This window comes from Monodelphis domestica, chromosome 3, assembly GCF_027887165.1.
Source record: "Monodelphis domestica isolate mMonDom1 chromosome 3, mMonDom1.pri, whole genome shotgun sequence".
Lineage (NCBI taxonomy): Eukaryota > Metazoa > Chordata > Mammalia > Didelphimorphia > Didelphidae > Monodelphis > Monodelphis domestica.
The window spans coordinates 530921020-530936757 of record NC_077229.1 but is presented as its reverse complement, the minus strand read 5'-3'; the positions used below and the strand labels follow the sequence as shown (position 1 = coordinate 530936757).

At 48.2% G+C, this 15738-nt stretch overlaps 1 protein-coding gene across 3 annotated transcripts in view; it reads left to right on the top strand.

Moving 5' to 3' along the window:
• Positions 1 to 53: 53 nt before the first annotated feature.
• Positions 54 to 15738, top strand: part of SPTLC1 (serine palmitoyltransferase long chain base subunit 1) — a 71785-nt gene continuing 56100 nt past the window's right edge. Inside the window, exons 1-5 of one of the 3 annotated variants that reach the window (XM_056825015.1) lie at positions 54 to 160; positions 5719 to 5826; positions 8566 to 8660; positions 11475 to 11568; positions 12196 to 12268. In XM_056825015.1, coding sequence (XP_056680993.1) covers positions 104 to 160; positions 5719 to 5826; positions 8566 to 8660; positions 11475 to 11568; positions 12196 to 12268 — 427 coding nt within the window. In that variant the 5' untranslated portion in view covers positions 54 to 103. Of the gene's footprint in view, positions 161 to 505; positions 530 to 1792; positions 3085 to 5718; positions 5827 to 8565; positions 8661 to 11474; positions 11569 to 12195; positions 12269 to 15738 lie in introns of those variants that run through there. The other 2 variants (XM_056825017.1, XM_056825016.1) reach the window with 2 other exon arrangements.

The window sequence follows — 15738 nt, the reverse complement described above, 5'->3', positions numbered from 1 at the left end:
CCCCTTCGGAGGGAGGGGGCGGGACCGAGGCGTCGTCAAACTCCGCCCAGCACGCCCCTTACGTCAAAGCGCTCCTCATCCCGGAAGTCCCCTCCCGGCGGCGATGGCGATGGTTGGGGAGCAGTGGGTGTTGGTGGAGATGGTGCAGGCATTGTATGAGGTAAGTCCCTCGAGCCCCTGCGCCCTCGCAGCTGCTGCCAGGAGTCAGACGTGCATTGGGGTCTTCATAGGGGAAGGCGCTGGCCGCGTTGCGACTGTTTTCCGGCATTTGCGCTTTTACATGCGGCTGGAGGCGGCAGGTCTTGGCTAACTGACAAGCAGCCTAACCAATGAGCGAGGCTGGGAGGAGGGGTCGGACACCTTTCAGCCAATTAATGGTGTAGCCTGGCGGAGTGGGCTGGAGGGGTCGTCGGAGAGAGCCTACTGACTCGCTAGCCTTTCTTACTCGTTACTACTCCTTTTGGGCAGATTCGGGGCTAGAGTTGGGAATGCCGGGACCAGAAGGGAAAAGTTCCTGCTCTGGGAGGAGGTTGTGGATTCAGATCTAGTGAAAGGCAGTTGGGAGATACTCGGAGATCGGAGTTTGCTCTTTGGAGGCAGCGGTGTCCCGGGATGGGGAGCTGGGCAGGGTCTCGAGGAAACGGCGGGGTGGGCGGGGAGCTCTACAAAAGCGGGGCCCACAGCCTGCCGAAATGTACTTTGCGTCGGCTTGGAAGGGAATGATGGGCTGAATGGGAGTTAGTGTGGTGGAGAACTGGTGCCTAGAATGATTGGGGAGTTGGAGATATCGCGAGATTTCATGTTGTAACAAGTGAGCCATGTGGAAGAAGGCTGGAAATTGTGCATTTTGAGTAGGAAGGAAAGTACTTGTACCCAGTTGGGAAGACTGGGGTTATTTCTAACAACAGGGTGGCTTCTGGCTTCCCGTGGGGGCGGCCTACTTGCATTTAATCAGTGATGTTATCTGGACGGATGTGAAATCCCGCTAAGAAGGCCGTGAGCCACATTCGGATCCTTGTTCCTTGGCTGCAGGCTTTCTGCTCCTGTTCAGTATCAGGCTATTGAAGGTTCGGTTCTTCGTCTCTAGAAAGAAGTGTCTCCTGACTGTATTTCCCCTACGGGGACATCCGGGGTTGGCCTTTTCTGTAGCCTCTTCTTTCTTCCTGGTGTCCTATGCTCACTGATGTGCAGAGAGGCCGCGAGGACAATTGGGGAAGCCCAAAGTTGTCGAGTGGCTTTCAGGAGCCGCCTCCCTTTATTTCTCTGTGAACTCCCGAGGCCCCTTCCAGTGAGTATTTGCACGGCCTTGGCACCTAGTGTAGAAGGAGACTTCGCATGCCCAGCGGAGTAGGAGAGAAGAAGCTGCAGCCTTCTCCTTCTCGGGTGTCCTTTTCCTCCCTTCTTGCACTCGTTCTCTGGTCTGGGCTCCCCCAGCGCCTTTTGAAACTGCCTACCGGAAGTTTTCAAGGACCAACCCATGTGGATCACAGGTGTTTCTTAAGCGCACCGGCCGCTGCGCTGCCACTAGAAACACAAGTCCAAAGAAGGAGATGAGTCCTCCTGGCAGGGAGCTTCCATCCTCAGGCAGGACCGGAATACGGAAAAAAGAGACGAGGCAGAAACTCGGCCACTAAATACTCACAGTGCAGAGTTAAAGCGAGATCTTCTGGGGAAAGCCAGATTGAGAACGATTTCATGCAGGGGGGACTGGAGAAGGGGGGAAGGGAGGGCCCCGTAGAGAGATGGAGTGGGGGGGGGGGGGGCTTTGCCTGATTACAGAGTGCGGGAGGAAGGAGCAATGCCCTGGGATCTGGAAGAAGAAGTTAAACAGGAGTCTGCATTTGACCCTGGAAGTGGCTGAGTCAGGATTCATTGGTCAGACGAGGCCCCCAAAGGAAAGTTAGCTGTGCCAGTGCAAAGAGATGATCGGAAGGTAGCAATGGCGACATTTGGCAGCTCTTTTCAGTATGTGCAGCGATAATGGTAAAGTTAACGGTGTATTCTCCGGGAACAGAGAATTTTGGAGATAGTCGAGGGTGAAAGATGGCCCTTCCTGACACATCCCAATAGTGCTTGTTATTTCTTCCTGAAAACCCCCTTTCTCTGAGGAGATACTTCTCTTCCCAGGCACCAAGGATAGCCAGCTTCCTCCTCTGTCTGCAGGCACGGGCCACCCCCTGCCTTGACTACACAGCTTCTGTCTCAGCTTCCAAAGTGCTCTTCTCATGACTGCGTGTTCCTCTCATGCCTCTTCTCGTGACTGCGTGTTCCTCTTCTCGTGACTGCGTGTTCCTCTTCTCATGACTGCATGTTCCTCTTCTTGTGACTGCGTGTTCCTCTTCTCATGACTGCATGTTCCTCTTCTCATGACTGCGTGTTCCTCTTCTCATGACTGCATGTTCCTCTTCTCATAACTGTGTGTTCCTCTTCTCGTGACTGCGTGTTCCTCTTCTCGTGACTGCGTGTTCCTCTTGAAGGCTCCTCCCCTTGGGCGTCTGGGGTGCCCAGAAGCTCTGATGCATGACGGGCGCCCCCACGTAGATGCTCTGCCCTAACAAGCCACATTGGATTGGGGTACCTGCAAAGCCTGCCACCTGCTGGTGAGTTTGGGGATGGTGTCGGCCCCAAGCCCGTGGCCGAGTGGGCAGATGAGCGGGATTCCTCCCAGTGGCCTGTACAAGGCAACGGAGGCCGGGGATCTCCGCCACACCTGACTTTAGTCCCTTCGTGAGCCCGACAAGACAAAGGCCAGACCCGCCTCTGGGAGCGAAGAGGACGGCCCGACGCTGCCCCGGGATCTTTCCACCGCGGCCCAGTTGGCATCTTTCCCACTTCAGTGCACGTTGGTCACTCCGGCGTGGGAGGCTCCTTTCCACTGACGGTCGTTCCCTCTCCAGAGCGTAGTTGTAGCCCTGCTCCCTGCCACACGGGCACTTTATAACACCAGGAAGATGATGCTAAACAGCCAGACTAACTTCCGGCCTGCTCAGGTGGGGCCAGTCCAGGAGCCTAAGGAAGATGTAAAAGGGCAGCCGCTGCTTTGTCATGTGATCTGGATTCAGAGGATCATTGCTGTCTTCTCAGGTATCTCCACAGAAGCGGGCTGTGTTATATATAAAATAGTTGTCTGCCATAAACTGTGGCAATTAAAAGAGTGGATGGTATAAACTGTGAGAATTAAAATGGTTGAGGTTGTAAACTGTAGTGAGTTAAATAGTGGAAGATATAAATTGTGATAGATACAAGAGTGGGTGAGTAAACTGTGACCGCAGAGAATATGTTTCACTACAGTGTCTCCTTTTAAATCAAATATGAGGTGGTTGCCAGGGAAATATTCCCAATTATGAATATGCCCAAGTCAACTGGGTTTTATAGAGAATTTGATTAATAATACAATGAGGAATTAAAGAAAGAGAGAGGGTAAGAAAGGAATAAGTATGAAGGGCCTTAAGCCAACATGGCCTAGACCTGATTCTTAAGAGAGAGAGATCAGTCAGTCAGTCTTTTATCACTCACCACAAGATCTGTCCAAGCAAGGATTCTAGTGACACCAGGCCAGCTCCATCTCAGCTGACTCCACCAGCTCAATGCCTGAATCTGAATGTGTCCAATGTCCCCGAGAGAGTCCCGAGAGAGAGACCCTTCAAGGTAGCCTTGGCCAGCTGCCTCCTTCAATTCAGCCTTTCCCAGCTGACTGGCCTCTACTCAGATTTCTCATCTCCTTATATAGAGCATTTTCTCCTTTGTCACCTCCCCCTAAATTCTTACATCCACCAATCACAGTAGACGTTTTCCAAAGGACTGACCCTTCTGAATTCACATTTTGTTAGCACCTTAATTCACATCTTGCTCTCACCTTTTCTGGGTAGACTAAAACTTCTGAGTAATTCACACCAGGAAAGCTCTGAGTAAGTTCTCACCTCTTTGCTCCTTGTAAGTTCACAAGTTGCCTGACTTTTATAGGTACTTGGCACCCCTTTCTAAAAATAGGCCTGGCTTAAGTGTGGGTGTAAGCATTTCTCATTGTTCGGCAAGGAGTTTTCTCCCCTAAAGCAGTCCTAAGTACGGGTGGAGTAGAGGTCCTCCCATTTCTGATCCAAGTAGACTTCTCACATTGTAGATGGGGTGTGTTCCCAGTAGGGAATTGTTCCAATGGAGAAATTTTTAACATTCACAAGTCTGAGAAATTTCAAGATTCACAGCTGGAGGCTCAGGATGGTGGTTTTCTGGCTGACTTGACAGTTGGCCAGCTAGCCTTGACTCTCTCTTTAGCGCAGCATCTTTCCATCAAAGAGAAGGCTTGTATCGGTGTTTGCTCAGAAAGAATTTCTCTCTAGTCCATAGGAACAGAACTGAAAAATACCGAAGGTCAACGGACATTTCTAATGGCCATAGCCAGAGAAGTGGTTCCCTAGTGAGTAGCTGTCTCCGACATAGACCTTATTTCTGCCTTGGTGGCTCTTGGAATTGAGAACGACGGAGACCTGGAACCTCTGAAATTCTGTCTCTAATCATAAGAATATTCTGCTTTAGGAGGTTTGTGAAAGATCATTAGAAATCAAGGGCTAAAGAGGACACGAAATACAGACCACCTGCCCAGGGCTGCTGAGCCATTCTCAGATTGTCCCCGCCGTACCACCATCACCGCTGACGCTACATCGTGCAGAAAGGAAGGTCTGGGAGGCGTTACTGCCGGTTAAATACCAATAACTAACATGGAGATGCAGGAGAGATTATAGGGAACTCTGGGAAATACCAAGGACTTCCGGGGCATGAAGCCAAAGGTTCAACGTCTCCATTTATACAGACCTCAGACTGTGAAATGTTTAGTTCGTGGGATCGTAGATCTAGATCTTCGTGGAACCTCATCAGTCATCTGATTCAGCCTCTTTGTTTTATACATTTAAGTAAATATAAATGGATGAAAATCATAAACCTAGCTGGGATTGGTAAATTGTGCTTCATTTTGTAAGTGAATATAGTATAAAAGAACTTAGTTAAGCTGTTTTAACTAAGGTGTGTTATTTTAAGGGGGCAGCTGGGTGGCTCAGTGGATGGAGAGCCAAGCCTAGAGACGGGAGGTCCTGGGTTCCAATCTGGCCTCAGACACTTCCCAGCTGGGGGACCCTGGCCAAGTCCCTTCATCCCCATGGCCTAGCCCTGACCACTCTTCTGCCTTGGAGCCAATACCCAGTGTTGACTCCAAGATGGAAGGGGAGGGTTTAAAAAAAAGAGATGTCATTTTATTACTGTTTTGTGTGTGTAACAGTACTCTTAGATGGTCAGTATTTTCAGAAGTAATCATAGAATTAACGATGCTGAATGATTAATTAATTGAGTAATTATGTATGAGAATCAGTAACCCTGTTGTGAGTGAAAATCCCAAAGAAAGGGCTCTACAGGGCCTTGGCCAGAGGTTCGTGCCAAGGCCCTGTGTCCTTGTGTGCAGCATCCCGGAAGGCCTCCCATGGGATGATACGGCAGCTGCTTCGAAGCTCCCAGAGTGCCCTTGGCTTCTGCCCCGTGTGGCATGGGAGAGACCTCCTCTGCTCCTCCCCCTCAGAAGAGGTGCTCGAGGGCCCCTCCTCAGGCCACAGGAGGCATTTGCCTGTCTCCGCTCTAGAGGCTGAGCTACAGCTCGCTGGCGGTACGGCCCGATCGTGGTCGCCCCGCTTGCTTGTTCAGCTTTGTCATACAGCTTTGCTGCTTGGGTTGCAGGCTCCCGCCTACCACCTCATCTTGGAAGGGATTCTCATCCTCTGGATCATCCGACTCCTTTTCTCCAAGACGTACAAATTGCAGGAACGATCCGACCTCACAGCCAAGGTAAGTCACAGCAGCTCCGGACCATTGTGACGTCCCAGTCGCGGCAAGAAGGGGCTTCAGCTCCTCAGCCCGGTTAACCATATCCCCTCGTTCAAGACGCTATTCTTTAATTCAGGATTATTACGAGATCAGGGAACCCCCAAACGCTCTCTCCCAGCCAGTGAGCTTTTCCTCCGCCTTTCCTTAAATAAACCCCTTGTTCTAACAGTTCAGAGAGCGAGTTAGCTGTTAGATCAGGAAACGCACTCAGATCTGACGTCCCGGGTCACCAACTGAACGGGGGGGGGGCAGATCTGATTCCACATCACCGTCATCCTTAAAGACCAACCCCAGTACAAAATGGCAACCTTTTTTTAGAGGAACGAAAGAAGAAGAAAACCATAGATGGGGCTTTACAACTTTTCTTCCATTGAATGAGAATTACTGATTTTAATCTAAGTTCTGAATCGTTCGGAAACTCGTTTTGCCAATGTTTTGACTTGCTTTCTTTCTCTAGTTGACAGCTAAGCACAAAACCTTTTCCCGAAAATTAGATATGGTTTCAAACCTTGATTGTGGTTATCAGATGTTCTTTGGAGTAAGTGATTGATCCGTTTATCTAATGATGTGAACACTTCACTGTTTGAGGTTCACCTCGTCAAATAAGAGTTTTTACCTTGGGGTAAAAGTTAATAAGTCCTGACCTCTCTTCAAAGATATTTTTCTTATCGAAATTTATGACAAATTCTGGTACTTTCTAAAGACAAAACTAATGCTTAAATGCCTTTGTGGGTACATATCTTATTTTTCCATTTCTATGTGGCATTAAGGTTAGAGCCCAATTTCTAGTATTTGAGAGCAGTGAATGCAAGTATCTTTATGTATATACAGGAAGTAAATTAAAAACTACCTGAAGAGTAGCTCCCAGTAGAGCTTTGATTGTCTGTTCCCAATATCAGAAGTATGTCTATGGAAACTAGCCCCTGAGCCCTGAAAAGGAGACTTGCAAGAGAAAGAAATCCTAAGTGGCGTGCTTCTCCCGTAATTGTCTTTGTTTTTTTAAAGAAATAATGAGAGTTTCTTCTGTAACTCTATGTCATTTTTCCTTTTTACCATTCATTTTTAAATATATAACAGTGTATAATAATACATTTATATATATAATTATAATAAATATGCTTATCTAAGAGAAACAAATTCACATGAATTATACCTAAAATATATCTCATTCTTTGTTTTTCCACTCCCTCTCAACTTTCTCCCCTCCCCAAGAAGGCAGGTAATATGATATAGGCTGTACTCATATGATCACATATAACACTTATTTCCCTGTTTGTCATGCTGTGAAACAAGACACATATTTCTTACACTAGAGAAGAATTCATGGAGAAAAAAAGATGATCTGTGCAGATTATTTTCTGTGTTAAGCCTTGCATCAGAAAAAAAAAGGATAATTTTATTATTTTCTTTTTTTCTGGTTACTCCTAAATTTCTTTGTTTTTTAAATTTTATTTGTTTTGGTCAATTTAGCACATTATTCCTTGGTTACAAAAATCATATTCTATTCCTCCCTCCCCTAACCGCATCTTTCCCGTAGCTGACGCGCAATTCCACTGGGTATTACTTGTGTCCTTGATCAGAACCTATTTCCATGTGGGTGTTTGCACTAGGATGTTCATTTAGACTCTACGTCCCCAGCCATGTCCCTTCGACCCATGTGATCAAGCAGTTGTTTTTCTTCGGTGTTTCTGCTCCCACAGTGTTTCCTCTGGATGTGGATAGTGTTCTTTCTCCTGTAACCCTCCAGGTTGTTCAGGGTCACTGCATTGACACTAATGGAGGAGTCCATTACGTTCAATTGTACCACAGTGTATCAGTCTCTGTGTACAACGTTCTCCTGGTTCTGCTCCTCTCGCTCTGCATCACTTCCTGAAGGTTGTTCCAGTCCCCATGGAATTCCTCCACTTTATTATTCGTTTGAGCACAATCACATTGTGCTCAATACTCAAATACCCACAGATACCACAATTTGTTCAGCCATTCCCCAATGGAAGGGCATCCCCTCATTTTCCAATTTTTGGCCACCACAAAGAGCGCAGCTATGAATATTCTTGTACAAGTCTTTTTCCTTATGATCTCTTTGGGTACAAACCCAGCAGGGCTGTGGCTGCATCAAAGGGCAGACAGTCTTTTATCGCCCTTTGGGCATAGTTCCAGATTTTGGCTGGTTTATTTAAATGGAAACTACGTGTGGTGTAAGTAGTAGCGGTATTCGTGCCCCCCATACCAAGACGACCCTCAGGTCCTGAAAGTGAGTTGGAACTCTATGGCCTCTCTATTTTCAGGAACACTAAACTGTCAGTGTTGGTGCAGGAAGAGAAAGAACCTAGAGAGGGCAGGGATGCTTCAGCAAGCCTGATGATAGAACAAACTGCAGCAGCAGTTGTGGCAGGAAGCAATTGTCTGATTGATCTTGAAATAAAAATCGGGCCTAAAAATGGACTTCAGTATGTTTTAACCAATTATCTCAGAGCAAGCATGGCAGAATGGCAGTGGCATGAAGGGGCTCTACTGAAGTGATTGTAATAGAGAAAGATCACTATTGTGACTATAAAATATTGATGCTTTAAAATGATAAATTTGAAATATACGTAAAATCCTATTATGATGAACATTTTAAACTAATCATTCACTATTTTCTTGTGCTATGGACTTACTTTCTCCACAAGTTGTTTTATATTCTGACCTTTTCTCCTATAGGAAAAGGAAGAATTAATTGAAGAGTGGCAGCCAGAACCCCTTGTTCCTCCTGTTTCGAAAGACCATCCTGCTCTTAACTACAACATTGTTTCAGGGTAAATATAGTTTGGCTACTCTAGAGGACTGAAAAGCACTTTGCAGCCTAATGTACTTATTGGAATTTATAATGTTCTTTTCCATTCAACCTAAATGTTGTGTTAATTAGCTTCTGGGAAGAAGGAACTTTTATTTTTTTTCTTTGTAAAATTTCAGAGGAATTAAGCAACAGATTTATCATCTGCGATTACAGACTCTTTTGGTAAATTATTCTTAGAAATCTTTGTGGGTTACAATTCTTGTATCAGAATCAGAATTCTTGTGCCAGAATTACAGCTTTTTTCATGTGCTTTTTACCCCCATCTGGTGTGTGTGTGCGTGCGCGCGTGTGCGTGTGCATGTGCACGTGTGTATGTGTGTGCGCTTATGTGTGCATGTGTGTACGTGTGTGCGTGTGTGTGTGCGTTTATGTGTGTGCATGTGTGTATGTGTGTGCGTGTGTGCATGCACGCGGAATGGAGAGTCTAAAAAATGGAGTAGGAATAAGAATCAGCAAAATGAAATTAGGTCTTGGAATAGGGACTGAATGTAGACATAGGGTGTGGCAGCTTACCAAGTCATATGACAAACACTTTGAAACAGACATACTACGTAAATATACATGTGTCATATAAAATATATAGTATACATATGGATATCTATGTACACGTGCATTGAAATTCTACATTTTAAAATGTTGTTATTGTAATTTGTAGAAAAAGTAGTGGAGAGAAAGAAATCTTTATACGAGAAATCATTCCGAATTTCTTTCTCAGTCTCGTGAAAGCTATCAAGAAGCTCCCCTGTTACTTTTTATTATTGAGTCCCAGCGCCATTCAGGCGTCATCTTTCTCCAAATTTTTTTGCCTCCATTTCCATTTGGTCCATTTTATTCCTTAGAGAATATTTTCTTCGCTGTACTTCTGTGCCTTCCTTTCCTTTTGGCCTGTTCTCGTCTTTGGGGGGGGATTTCTTCAGCGAATGTTTTCCTTCGCTGTTGAGATTCGATCAGTTCTCTTGTTTTTTGGTTTTCCAAGTTCTGAGGGCTCTCTGGGGCTTGACACACTTTCCTTTGCTGCTTCACGTGGGTCTTTTGTGGTGCCGTCATCTGGGTTCATAGGTTGGTCTTCCTTGTCCCTAAGTACATTTCCCCTGTCCCAGCTTTTTCCCCTTTTGTTCATTTCTCTGCTGGATCCCCGACACTCTCCCTCGACCCTATCGGTCCACTGAGGCAGGTCTCTGTTCCTGGGGTAGAGCAAGCTATTTCCGGCTTGCAGAATACCCTCCTCTGGTACTGGGGGTAGTCATGGCTGCTTCTGTTTAGGGGCGCCTTGATCCCAGGAGATTGGCGGCAGCCGTTTTGTCCAGCGCCATTCAGCACCCTGTCTTGACGGCTCCCCTTCCGTCTTGTGGGCTGGCTCGTCTCTTTCGTTTCCTTGGCCCTGCCAGCGAATGTGGACGGGCCGGGCACTCTGGGCTCTGCTGCCGAGGGAGAGGGCGACCTTTTCTGCAGTTGGGCTTCTTCCCCCTGCTCTGCTGCTCTGGGGAAGGGGCTTCCTGCCTTCTCAGCCTTCCGTCCTTGGGGAGGGTGGCTTGGCTCGGCTTCCTTCCCGTTCTGCAGCTTTGTGGCCTCTGCTGGAGTCGTGGCATGTTGGACCGCTCTGCTGCCTGGGCTCTTCTCTCCTCTTCTCCCAGGGGAGCTGTGTTTCCCCAGTTTTCCTTTTATTTTGAGAGGTGTGTGTGTGCGTGTGCACGTGTACGTGTGCGTGTGTGCATGTGTGCATGCGCGTGTATGTGTGGGTGCGTGGGTGTGCGTGTACGTGTGTGTGCAGGTGTGTGCAGGTGTGTGTATGTGTGTGCGTGTACGTGTGGGTGTGAGTGTACGTGTGTGCGTGTGTGTGCGTGTGTGTGTGCATGTGTGTACGTGTGTTCATGTGCATGTGTGGGCGTGCGTGTATGTGTGTGCGTGTGGACGTGTGTGTGCGTGGGTGAGTGTGTGCGCGTGTGTGTACCTGTGTGCATGTGTGAGTGTACGTGTGTGTGTGTGCATGTGCGTGTGTGAGTGTACGTGTGTGTGCATGTGCATGCAGGCATGCGTGTGTGTGTGTGTGCGTGGGCATGTGTGCGTGTGGGCGTGTGCAAGCCACTGCTCTGCCGTTTCCGCTCTTCGCATGCAACTGTTCCACACCTCTCTCCAACAGGAAGCGCGTGCCTTCCTGGATGTGCCTTGTAGGGTGCTTTCTGGGGAGAATCTTAGCGCGCTCTTGAGGCACGCACAGAACGCCTTGGCCAACGTGTTGCGGCTGGCTTCAGGCGTGTGTGCTGCCATTTCTGAGGCGACTCCTCCCAGGCCTGGGTGCTTCCTCTGCCTTTGTCTTGGTGGGTTCCGCTGAGGGTGGCTCCACCGCGAGGCGCTCGGCCTGCTCTCGCACGTCCTCCTCCTCCCGTAGCGTCGTCACGCGTCCTCTCCGAGGTCCCCCGAGCGGGCTGGGAAGTGAACGCAGACGGCGGCCCTCTCTTGGGACTCTCTGCCCTTCCCCTGTGCGTGGGAAGCCACAAAGTGGCCCTTGATGGCGGCCTCCTTCAGGGCGCGATTCTGCCTCGAGACAGTCTGCACGTCCCGAGTCGGACCCGCTTCCTGCTTCCCTCCCGACCCCGGAGGCCGCTCCTTGGAGGGGGCGGCCCCTCCTTCGTGGGCCGCACGGCTGCGAGTGGTTAGTGGGTGTGCGCGGGTGTGTGTGGCAGGAGTGAGCGCAGTGAGGGGCGGGCGTGTCGGCGGCGTCCCGCCTGGGGTGGCCCTACGACGCGCACTCATCGCTCTACGTTTTCCCCAGTCCTCCAGGCCACAGAATCGTGGTGAATGGGAAGGAGTGTGTCAACTTCGCCTCCTTTAACTTCCTGGGACTCCTGGACAACGCTAGGATAAAGGTGAGTCGCGGCACTAAGGCCAGTCTCCACTTCCTGGGTGAGGCCGGCAGCACACCGACGGGCTTCCCCCTCCCTAAGGACTTTGCACCGAGAATTCGCTCTGAGCCGCGGGCCGTCCCTTTGTCCCCCCGTGCGGCTCACTTGGTCCAGTTGCTTTGCTAAGCTTCAGCCTGTCCGGAGCCGCTAGCAGAACCGCGGGCCCGCGTCTGCCGCGCCAGGGCGGCCCCTCTTCCAGGCTTGGCCCGGGGAGTCCCGGAAGGGCAGCGGGTGGCCCCGGGAGGGCGGCACGCTCGGGCTGGGAGCCACTCGCCTGCTTCCCCGTGAGCGGGGGAGGGAGGACGAGGATGTGAGCCCCCCCGGAGAGCTCCGCAGGCGAGGCTGGCGGCCTCTTGTGGCAGCTCCTGTGGCAGCCTGAATGGGCTCGGCGGAGGGCGGCACGGGATCAGCCGTGGTCCCCTCGGGAGCCGCGACCCTCTCTTCTCCGGCGCTTTTCTGTGGTCAGGCTTCTCATGACACTGGGCTGCTCTCATTTCAGGCTAGCCTCAGAATTGCTCCTTCTGATGAGATAACAGGAAGCGTCCGTTCTGATTCCCTGAACCGTCTAACACTCTTTCTTCTCTCACAAAGGAGGCAGCCCTGGCGTCTCTGAGGAAGTACGGTGTGGGGACGTGCGGACCCAGAGGATTTTACGGCACCTTCGGTGAGCATTGCTTGCGTCCTCCCTTTGCTGTTCGGGAGAAGCCCGAGGATAGTTTAGTCTTCCCTAAGAATATGCCGCCTGAAGGGACGGACATTCCCTCGTGACCCCCGTAGACGCGTTTATGGGTAAAGTAGTGGCGTCGGCGTTCAGCTCGAGGCAAACGTGCGCATTTAGAATTCGCTCCCCTCACCGTTCGGCAGTGCACGCCAGAGCTAGAAAGGCCCTCAGAAGCCAGGGGCGCCGAGACCTTTTCCCCGAGTCCGAGAGAACGTAAATGCTTTTCCAGGACCCCACAAGCTCCGACCTGGGTCTTTCTGAGCGAGCCGGGCGCTCTAGCCGTTCCTTGGTAAACTCTACTCTGAATTTCCTGCTACGAGCCATCCGGGATCTTCAGAGACTCTCTTCCGCCCTTCACCGTCTGGGCGTCCATTTTCCTCCCGCAAGCACGAAGAAGCACCTTTCTAAGAACCGGACTTTTATGGAGTTTAATTACAATAGGAGGAAGTAATTAGAGAGAGAGAGAGAGAGAGAAAGGGGAGAGAAGGAAATAGGGCTTAAATACCCCTTCTGTTTAGGCTGGGCCAAAAGGCCCAAGCCCTTAGATAGCTGGGGCAAAAAAAAGAGATCAGTCCCTATTACTCACGTGACCAAAATGGAGAAAGTCTCAGAGGCCCCCACTTTCAGCTTCCTTCAGAGCAAGCTTCTCAGAGCACACTCCAACCACTCCGACAAACTCCTCAACCACCCCCTGAGTCTTCAGACCCCCCTATCCTTAAGGAAACCATCCAAGTTCCCTCCCCTCAGTCCTCACATCTACCAATCACTGTCCATCAATTTCCCTGTGCCAAGGGAGGCTCTAGCTTAACCCAGGACCGCCCAGAGGTCTCTGGCTTTGCACATGTCTGTTGAAGGTCATATTCTCAAATAATTAAATCTTTGATCCTTTGCTACAGCCCTTTCTAAATCCTGTTAACCTGAGTAGGGTAGAGATTGGAATAATTAAATTTTGATCTAGGCTGCAGCCCTTACTCAATCCTGTTAGGACTGAATAGGGTGGAGATTGATTCCAAGTATCTCCATTGTATCAATTCTAAAATCAATCATGACTCAAAGAAATTCCTGTTTTATGCTTAAGCATAGGTCAAAGTCCTTTCCATTGTTCAGCAAAAGGTTTCTGTCCTAAAGTAATCTTAAGAAGGGAAGAGGAGGAAACTCTCATGCCAATGGGGTTCACATTCCAATAGCCAAGACCCACTATCAATAGGAAATTTTTCAAGTATGAAATTTCCAACATTTATAAGTCTAAGAAATTTTTGAGGTTTACAGAGCACAAGAGTGTTCCGTCACCATCAGACACCACAGTGTGTTCAGCTGTTCCCCAATGGAAGGGCAGCCCCTCCTTTTCCAGTTTTGGCCACCACAAAGAGCGCAGCCATGAATGTTCCTTTTTTTTTTTTAATTTCAAAGATATTTTATTCAAAATTCTCCTGCCTGGAAAAACAAGCTATATGACCTAGAATCTGCTCATGCTCTACTAAGTTCTTTCACTGGACATGATCTATTCTAGACAACAAAAGCAACATTTGAACAACCGTCCAGCATTTAAATTAGGAATCCAGGCTTTGATGGAGACATGAGGCATGGACGTCGGTCGTGTCTGTCGATTTATTCTGAGCTAGTGCCGTATGTAGGCCAGTCGGTGTTCGGCCTAAGGTTTGGTCTTGGTAGGCAACCTTTCTTCGAAGGGACTTGACACAGACCTTCTCCTTCTGCTTCTCTGCCAAATAGCAATTCTTTTTATTCCATGTTTCCAGCCCCATTTAAAACAGAAACTCTCTTGGGCACTAGCACAGTGTTCGCGTCCACAATATTCTGAAGGTGGGAACATGGTCTCGCTGCCAGGAAGGTCCAAAACAAGAAGGGAATCAGGCAGTATCTAAGTCCTGCCGAAATTGGGTGTCTCTCTTCAGGCTGAAGATGTACTGAATGTGCCGGATGTAGGTATGGCGACCTTCCCTGGGGCCCAAGATAGCCCCTTCAGGCTATTTAGAAACGTGCACTTGATTTCCTTTTCAGTTCCATTGTTCATTTTTCCTTTTAGTTACAAGTGACTAAAGAGTCTCAAGAGGAAGAACAAATTACTCCGTCGAGCAAGGCAATCTCTTATAACCCACGCTAGGAAAAACCTCCATGAAGGGTTTTCTACGACTAATCATGAAAGGATCACTGGAGATCCAAACAGCCACACAGTTGTGTATGATGATACCTTTGGGTTCTGGAGTAATGGTAAAAGGTAAAGAAAAGGTCAGCACCACAAAGTCAGTCATTCAGTGACTCCAGTGCAAGTCACAAATTGGCAAAATCCCACATCCTCTGAAGCACTTACATCGTCCGTTCAAAGTTGTGGGTCAGAACAAAGCAAACCCCAAAAAAGCCTAACAAGAAGAAACATGTAACCGCAGAAATGCTTCTTGCTCCAGAAGAGAAAACACAAAACCTTGTGGACTTGGACCCAAAGGGGTGAGCAGATAGAAAGAAATCTCTCAGTGGTCAAAAAGGATACATTTTGACACTTTTTATAATTTCAGAGCTACCGTGATTGCAAACTCCCATCAGTAAACATTAGAAAAGGGAAAATTACGTGACTTTTAGGAACATCTTCTATTCTCCCTCAAATGTTTATTTTCAAGGGGAAGACAATATAAATATTTCAGTCTGGCTCTTAATAAAGAAAATACTGTCTTAAGGTGGTAAGACATACTTAAATGTCAAGTTCAAGTTCCCATATTTCATAGTTCAATGAGCCTGGATAAAATGAGAAATATAGGGTTACCCACTATAATCGGGGACCCTAAATATTATTTGGCCTTTCAATAAAGTTTAAAGCCTCAGTTTTAAAGTAGCACCTAAGCATTATAGTTTTAACGACTGCGTGATTCATAGTTTCTCTACATTTTATTTTTATTTTTTTTTTAAATATATTTTATTTGATCATTTCCAAGCATTATTCGTTAAAGACATAGATCATTTTCTTTTCCTCCCCCCCACCCCCCATAGCCGACGCGTAAGTCCACTGGGCATTAGATGTTTTCTTGATTTGAACCCATTGCTTTGTTGATAGTATTTGCATTAGAGTGTTCATTTAGAGTCCATCCTCTGTCATGTCCCCTCAACCTCTGTATTCAGGCAGTTGCTTTTTCTCAGTGTTTCCACTCCCATAGTTTATCCTTTGCTTATGAATGGTGTTTTTTTCTCCTGGATCCCTGCAAGTTGTTCAGGGACATTACACCGCCACTAATGGAGAAGTCCATTACGTTCGATGATACCACAGTGTATTAGTCTCTGTGTACAATGTTCTCCTGGTTCTGCTCCTCTCGCTCTGCATCACTTCCTGGAGGTCATTCCAGTTCACATGGAATTCCTCCACTTTATTATTCCTTTTAGCACAATAGTATTCCATCACCAGCATA